The sequence below is a fragment of the Monopterus albus genome, unplaced genomic scaffold (assembly GCF_001952655.1).
Source record: "Monopterus albus unplaced genomic scaffold, M_albus_1.0 scaffold351.1, whole genome shotgun sequence".
Classification (NCBI taxonomy): domain Eukaryota; kingdom Metazoa; phylum Chordata; class Actinopteri; order Synbranchiformes; family Synbranchidae; genus Monopterus; species Monopterus albus.
Genome location: NW_018128231.1, coordinates 66,395 through 74,983, shown reverse-complemented (window position 1 = coordinate 74,983; position 8,589 = coordinate 66,395). Strand labels below are relative to the sequence as shown.

General features: G+C 40.0%; 1 protein-coding gene across 2 annotated transcripts in view; it reads right to left on the bottom strand.

The window, feature by feature from the left end:
* Nucleotides 1-8,589, bottom strand: part of ncaph2 (non-SMC condensin II complex, subunit H2) — a 16,119-nt gene that overhangs the window by 2,698 nt on the left and 4,832 nt on the right. The window contains exons 5-16 of one of the 2 annotated variants that reach the window (XM_020625279.1): nt 8,126-8,198; nt 7,668-7,724; nt 7,478-7,557; nt 4,497-4,657; nt 3,918-4,045; nt 2,955-3,035; nt 1,857-1,920; nt 1,679-1,780; nt 1,523-1,573; nt 1,046-1,116; nt 437-539; nt 218-307 (exon numbers count right to left, since the gene is read on the bottom strand). In XM_020625279.1, coding sequence (XP_020480935.1) covers nt 218-307; nt 437-539; nt 1,046-1,116; nt 1,523-1,573; nt 1,679-1,780; nt 1,857-1,920; nt 2,955-3,035; nt 3,918-4,045; nt 4,497-4,657; nt 7,478-7,557; nt 7,668-7,724; nt 8,126-8,198 — 1,061 coding nt within the window. The remainder of the gene's footprint in view (nt 1-217; nt 308-436; nt 540-1,045; nt 1,117-1,522; nt 1,574-1,678; nt 1,781-1,856; nt 1,921-2,954; nt 3,036-3,917; nt 4,046-4,496; nt 4,658-7,477; nt 7,558-7,667; nt 7,725-8,125; nt 8,199-8,589) is intronic. The other variant, XM_020625280.1, reaches the window with a different exon arrangement.

The following is an 8,589-nucleotide window of genomic DNA, read 5'->3' as shown; positions in this document are numbered from 1 at the left end:
TCAAAGCCTCCCCCCTTTTTCATTAAAAACTTTAAAAAAAAAAAAAAAAAAAAAAAAAAAAAAAAACAGCAAATAATAAAACAGATGTAAGCACAGAAATATCAGAATCAGCCTTTAAATTCCACCAGGTGCAGCTTGGGTTGACTTTTACAAAATACAACCTCGGCGCAGCTGCTGGTTGAACACACCTATCCTGCGGAGTCTCAGGTGTTGTTACCTGTTGAAATGAAGTCAGCTGGGCTCACTCCAGCTGAGGCCTGAGTGTTGTTGGGAAACACTTCAGGTCCATTATCATCATCATCTCCACCTAAGACAATTTTCAACTTTAGTCAGCAGAATGAAGACAGCTGTGCTCAGTCACGTCTTTACGTACAAATCCTTCACTTCGTCTTCTGTGACGACCTGCTATCTGAGTACATGGCTGGAGGTATTTTACCCAGCGGGTCAACAGGCTTGAACTGGTCCACAGGCCCCTCCTGCTCGTCCTCGTCCACGTTCAGGTAGGTCCTCCTCAGCTCCTCATCAGAGACCACCACACCCTGAGGATCACACACAGTTTGTCACTGAAGATGCGAAAGAAACGTGAGGATGTTAACCATATGTCTCATACATGGTCAGTGGCTCACCCTGTTTTCACTTTGGCTGGTATTTATTATGACTGCAGATATAGATGAGCTGCTGTTTTATCTGATTTGCATTAGAGCTGCAAAGCTTACCTATCTGCAACTAATTTGGTAATCAATATTTACATTTTCAAACTGTGCAGATGTGAAGATTTGATGCATTTCTTTTTCATATATGAAAGTAACAGCATTTTTGGGCTGTTGAACCAAATGAGGATGTCTCACCGGGCTGCTGAAAAGTAAACCAGCTATTTTCTGACCTTTTATGAACAAAACAACTCAGCAATTGATTTTAAAAGTTGGCAGATTAAGTGATAAAAAAGATTTACTAGAGCCCAAAATTTGATAATTTCCTGGTGGTTTAGTAAATGAGGACAAATGCATTTAATGCCTAGAAAGCCATTACTAACACAGCCTCTTACTGCTGCTTTGAGGATCCTTTTTCGAGCATCCAGTCTGTGTTTCAGTGAGCTCAAATATATATAGTCCAAACCTGGAAGAGAGAGAAGTTGTAGTTGTGTCTGCACATAAATAAAACACAATACAGATGAAATAATTATCATATCACATCTGGTATGTTCAGTCTCTGATTTGTTTTCCATCGCTCCTGTGAAATTTTTTGTACTGTATTTAATTAAGTATTATTTATGGTTTCAAACTGTGATGTTTGGGGCTGATGGAGTTAATTTAAGCTCTGAAATTACAGGATGCAGGTGTGACTGAAGGCAAACAAAATAAATCTACAAGCCCACAGCCAAAAGGTTAAAACTACTGAAAGTAAAACATAGTGAGGTTTGGTTTCTAACGTGTTTATGTCAGCTCTGGTGTAGAGATGGGCACTTATTCGGAGTCTAGTTGAAGCAGTAGTACTGAGCAGAAATGTAGAACAAACACAATACCTTTAAAGGTGGGTTTGTTTTTCAGCGCGTGTCTGCAATCATCTGCAACAACAACAACAACAACAACAAAAAAAACTCTTGTTAATTGACAACAAACACAGTCCACAGACTGGAGCCTCCAGAACAGACACAATGTTACAAACAGTCTGTTCTTACTGGTGCTTTCTAACCAGCCACTGAAGTCCTGAAGTGGAGCAGGCTGAGCTCTTTTCCTCTTTCCTTTGTTATCCAGACCATCAGGAACCCTGTAGACCTTTCCTAAACAGGAAACAAACCTGTCAGCACCGACGACAACACGGCCCTGTGTGGGACGCCTAAGAGTCTTGGTGGTTACCTAACTTAAAGGGTTTGTCCTCCCCGAGGACCACGTAGGGGTCATGGTGCGTCCACATACTGACCTGAGCCAGAAACACAAACTGCACACATTAAACAGTTTCTCACATTTGTTTAAATGTACTGTGGATTAGGGTCACTGTTGGGAAAGGTATCTGTTTCTGAGCATCAAATGGTAATATGATAAAATAACATAGTGTTATTGGTATAAAATCCAAAGGGGACAATACATTCTAAAGTAGCAGTTTTCTTAGAAAACAAAATTGTATTAAAAAAAAAAAAGTCAGACTTTTGATAATAAAAGTCAATATAATATCAAGTTATTTTATAAGAAAAAGTTATAAATTTGTGAGTTTAATAACAAATATATATTAAGGTGATGTTTTCACATTTTTTTCTTTTACAGGACAAATTTGTCAAAACTTTATTAAAACAAACAATACTTCAAAAATATAATAGCATTTTCTCAAAAAAGTGGTTATTTTAAAGAATATTTTAATTTGTGAGAAAAAAATGTAATGCTTTGAGACAGCAAAATTTTATGAGACAAACAAATCATGGTCATTTCTTGAAAGTTAAGTTAAATTCAAAGAATATATTTGTAATATCTAAAATAAAGTCAAAATATTTGGTTATTTCATTATAAAAAGTCTATATTATGATTTTATGACTTTAATGTCATGAATATAAAGTTGTAATGTGTGAACAAAGCTGATGTTTTGAAATTTGACTTTTACAACAGTTCTATTTTATAAAAATGAGAGTCACTATTTCAGTAAGACAGTATTTTAAGAAAAAAATGACAAAGTTGTAGTTTAACAAAAAAGGTAATTTTAAAGATGATCATAATTTGTGGAAAAAAATGTTGTTTTGAGAAAAGATTTGTTGAGACAAAACCAAATTGTAATCATATTATGAAAATGAATATTTAAAGAATAATGTCAAATTTTTTGGAAATGACTGACATCACTCAACATCACACATTAACTGTGATTTTACAAAGGTTATAATGACAATCCTTAGATAAACTGAGCACAAAGGAGGAGAATAATGTATACAATAAATAACATTGTTCCTCATCTGAGATTAGTAAACGTACAGCCGGTGCCTCATCCTTGCTCCTCAGTTTGTCAGCTTCAACCTGTTGTCTCTCAGGAATCAGTCTGCCTTCACCTGAAGCCTGAGACACATTAATAAGACAAACATTACAGCTTTACCACAACTAAACAACAGCTGGACAGATTAAGTATACTGAGGAAACCTCTAAACATAGAAAGATGTTCTTGCTCGATTTTGCCAAATGTTTCAAAGAACCCAGAACCTTATAACGAATCTCAAAAGACTTCCTGAGGAATACTGCCCAAACCCAAGATAGTTTTCCAGAATTTTCCAGTTATCCTGGCTGCATGTAGCCCTGACTCAGTTGCATGATAACAGGTTAAATTAAGATAAATTATGTTACCATGGAGGTTTATGCTGTGCAGCTAGCCTGCTCCAAACCAGGCTAACAGCCAGGCTTGATTAATCCTGGTGCCTTATTTGTTCTGTCAGCAGTCACTCTGATCAGAAACTGATTTCTTTAACAGTTCATCTGTAAAATGCCATGGTCATTGTTACTGATTGTGTTCATAAAGACTGCTGTTCATATTACTGTTAGGAGTTTGAATTTTATTGCAGCTGTTGAGGTGATTAGAGATGGAGGATAAAGCTGCAAAGGTGTCTTGAAGTCAGTATTTACTACTGTGTCTTTCTTCCTTTACAATGACCTGCCCTTTTTCTCACACACTCACACAACCTATATGGGTTATTCCGCAAAACGGAGGAAGTGCTGTCACTGAGCTTATTTTTGCAGACACCAAAATCCTTAGTTGACATGATAATCATGTTACTTATACTGGCTATGTTGAATACATAAACACGGTGCTTGCGATGATAAAACAAAGTTTAATCATCTAAAGTTCAATTTTATTATTATCAAATGGGTTTTGGGTGAGAAAATCTGTTTTGGGTGGGGATGTGTTATCTCAGAGACACACATAAGACAAACTGGACCACTAGCAACCTGGTGTCTGTCGACATGGTCCAGCTCCATGTTGTTGTCCTCTAAAGACAGGAAGTTCTCTGCAGCATCACCCCTTCCACCCTCAACATCTGCTACATCCATTGCTGCATCAGCTGGAGCTTCAGCATCTGGAGGACACAAATCAACAAACAGCTGCCACAGCACAGCACTTTGAACATTTCTGATGTTTTCGATGTCGCTTTGATATTTCATCAGATTTTAAACCCCAGCCCCAAAGAAATGATATTTCTGCTGTGTTCATTAAAGTAGGGATGTCAAACATTAGGGTTAAAAGGCAATAATGAATCCTTTAATGTGCATCTAATGTCTTTTCAGCCAGATAACTGTTTGATGATTCACATGGACTTCACTCCTGTTCGGTAATATTTTCTCAGACAGTTATCATACCTTGAAAACCTCATACCATTGCAATTGTAAAGCACACTGTTATTTACTTGCAGATTTAACGTAATTGATCCTGTGAGTTTCTGTGCTGATTAATAATGGCTGAAAACAGGCTTCCTACTCTGTTGCCATGGTGTGTGGCTTTGTGAAAACATTTATTTCGTGCATGTGTACCCTGGTGCTGCTGCTGCAGAGGCTCTGCAGGAGGTCGACCGTCATCCACAAGAGACCTGGAACCAGCTAATCTGGGTGTGAGGAGTATCATACCATCTTCACCTGGGATGAACCGATTTATCCAGAAGTCCTTCTGACTGCACAAGATCTCACCTTTCGCACTGACACAAACACACAAAGACACTCATAAACAGAAAACCCTGTGGGACTCATAAGAAATAATACAAATATAATAAATTTTCATGCTGTGTCTATTTTATCTAAATGTGTAAATTATCTTTAAAAAAATACAGATGCAGCTACAGATGTATCATTGCACTGTCTTAACGTACAGATTAATAGTTTGTAGCGTACTTCTTCAGCCTCCCTGACTCTTAAAATGTTCCAGTGCAACTAAACTGCAAACGCAGATACTGTACATTAAGTAAGGAACACATTTGACTGTTGGAGTGTATTCTAATGCAGTGTAATTTCAGAATGAATGAAACACTGCAGAGGGCGGTGAAGGCATAAAGCACAGCATTGTCTCTTAAACAGCTTGAGATCAACTCCACCTTGAATTTTGCTCTGGTGTCATTTTTCAGCTTTGCTCACTCTTAAAGACCTGTGAGAGTCATGTGCTGGAAGATCTGATATTTCAGCGGACAAAATACATTGGCTGGGAACATTTTACCGATAATGTCATACCGACAAAGCAAAAGAGACATATTAACCATAGATGTAGTATTGCCGGAATGCACTGGAACGATGTTCTGCCCCTTTTTAATTCCTCAGAGAAAGAAAAAAGAACAGGCCTACTGCCAAAATCTGGTTGGAATTCATAACGTTGCATTATTGTGAGCGCTTGACGATTCAATCATCAGTAAAGTGTTTGTCCCGCAAACTGCAAAGCTCTAAGCTGCGATAATAAAATTTAAGGTGTAGTGATTCACAACATCGACTCAAGCAATATGCGCTCTGATGCCCAACTGGCTCCCGCAAGTGTTTATGTGTTTTGTTCAACCACATATATGACGATGTGGATGGTTCACAGCGACACAGTTTAGAGTCGACTGTAGTACAAGGCCCGTACTTGACCTCATTAAAGCAGGGGTGTGTTTTGGGCGTAACATGCAGTTATCCAATTGGTGTGTAACCTCACATCCCCTTTGAGAGACGTGTGAGTTTAAACATTTGATGGATTGCCAAAATAATGGCAGACTTCCCAGGTCAGATGGCAAAGACATTCCACTGAGGAAAAGGATCTGCTTGTGCATGAGGTGAAGGCACATGATCACTAATCCAAATTGTTTTTTTTTTATAAATACATTTGGGTATATATTGGTGTGCACAACACCCAGTAAACTCATTATCATCTTTTTATTTGTTAGGTTTTGCACATCCTATGCAGCACATCCGAGGGTATAACAAGCACAGTGCACGAGCATTGTGCGCACACCTAGACAGGCGCACGTTGCAACACGGCCAAAATGCTCATTAACTATCAATGGTGATCTGAATGTTCACCACAGACCTGGTATTATTGCTGAGTGACGCAGTCACTTTGTGTGCCCTCATATTACCAGTGCACCCAAAATTCACCTGGACAAACCCCATTTTCATCCGGATACACCTGCTGGTGTGAAGTTGACACACTGCTGCTTGCTCCCCCAGCGATCACCTCCCTTCCTCCCAGCCCCCCATGCCTGAAGATTTGTGAAAAAGATGTCACCTGTCAGTGGATTACTAGCTTTCTGACAGACAGGAAGCAGCAGGTGAGGCTGGGGAAAACCACATCCAGCACCCGGACAATCAGCACAGGCGCCCCCCCCAGGGATGTGTGCTCTCCACGCTGTTTTTATCTCTTTACACCTACGACTGCACCTCAGGAAACCCTCTGTAAAAATCCTGTAAAAAGTTTGCAGTCTCATCTGAGACAATGACAAGTTGCCTACAGACAGTTGAACAGCTGGTCCTGCGGTGCAGTCACAACAACCTGGCGCTGAACAGGAGCTGCTGATACAGTTCTACAGAGGAATCATCAAGTCTGTTCTCTGCACCTCCATCACTGTCTGGTTTGGCTTAGCAACCAAACAGGACAAGTACAGACTTCAATCGGAGAGTCAGGACTGCAGAAAGAACCATCTAAACTTTGTGTGTGTGTATGTATATATATTCTTGTTTGCATACTTTTTTTTTGTTCTCTGTCTTATCTTGTTTACTCGTTTCCTTACAAGTATATCTTACACATTGAGAGCCACTGTACCGGAGTCAAACTCCTCATGTGTCCCACACACCTGGCCAATAAAGCTGGTTCTGATACACGGAAAAAGTCAGAGGTACTATTTGGGAGAGTATAAAAGAGTAAGAGAGTGACTGTGTCTTTTCTGTTTCATAGAAGAGAGAGAAATGTAGACATAATGAAATAGAAGTTATTACCATGACAGACACGGACACTGATTAATATGTAGGCAGCCACTGCCGACCAAGCGCCTCCGCTCAGTCCGGCGGTCCCACTGAATTCATCCACCAGCAGCTCTGGACATTAACACACGGATCAAATTGTCTGTGGGCCTCTGCGGGCCTCTGCAGTGAACTACAATAAGCACTGCTCCACCTGGTGGATATATACAACCCTGCGGGCGGCTTGCACACAAGGTGCTTTGGGGCGTTAAGACGGCACTCCGATCACTGTGTCATCACAGCGGATACACGGTAAGAGCAGGGGCCGTGCACAGACCTGCCACGGATCAGGTACACTTCCGCCGCGGTCTAGCCAGCAATTTAAGGTGGCTGCATCTGTAAATTGCTTTAATGTAATATGTGCAGTCAGGTGAACAGAATATTTAAGACCACTGTAAAAGCAATTTCAAACTTTTAATAACTTTAAAGGCCTAGTTTTGAAGAGTTTTCAGGACCAGCAATCACTTTGATCTACACTAAGTCATGACACTGTATTAATGATAATGTAAAGGATAAGTTTTTTGCTGCCTGGGACTGACCTGATGAGTGGGAATTTTTGCTTCTCGTGAGTTTCAGGAGGAATTAGACACTCAGGAGGAAGAGGAGTCACATCTACAAGCTGATCAACACACAGAACACAGTTATAGATCACATTAAACTACAGATACACATCCCATTAAACTACAGAAAAATTAACTGTATTTACAGTGTTACAGGGAATAAACGGACCTTGTTGTTCACAGCTTTCTGTGTGTTGTCTGAGACTTCAATGTCCACAGGAGTGAACTAAATGACATAAACAGAGGAATGTTAGGCTGATTTCAACCACAGGATCTTAAGGTGCTCTAATCGGGGGATTCCTATACCCTGAACTGAGCAGAACCTGCAGGATTGGTGTGGTTAGTACAGTTTTTGTACAACTTAACAAAAAGCAGCCAGTTCTCCCACTGGACAAGTTGGAAACATCAAATGTTTTCCACTTGCTGCCTGAAAAGTGACTTAGACAGTACATCAGTTTTACATTACTGTACTACTTACAGTACATTTTAATACTGTGCCTGTGAATACAGTGTTTACAATGTTTTTATCAAGTACCTGAGGCACAGACATTTCCTTCATGACCAGTGAAGTTTGATTTGATGTTGGTCTCTCTTTCAGACTCCTCTACCTGAGTTTCTGTTTCTTACCTCAGCCGCGTCATCATTGTAGCTGTTTGCTGCTACTGCATTGTCCTCAAACTGAACCCTCTGTTTGTTCTGCCTGTCAGATGAAAATCAAATCAATTTTATTTGTATAGCGCAAAATCACAACAAAAGTCATCTCAGGACACTTTACAAAGTAAGGTCTAGACCTTACTGTTATCACTATTATTACATAGGGAAAATCCAACAAATCCCCCTTGAGACACAAAGTTAGTGATGTGTAGTGGTGGCATATAGAAGCATAGGGAGAGAGAGGAGAGGAGAGGGGAGGGGAGAGAAACTCAGAGCATCATGGGGCCCCCCAGCAGCCTAGGCCTATAGCAGCATAACTAAGGGAGGGCTCAGGGTCACCTGATCCAGCCCTAACTATAAGCTTTATCAAAAAGGAACATCTTAAGTCCAATCTTAAAAGTAGAGAGGGTGTCTGCCTCCTGAACTGAGACTGGGAG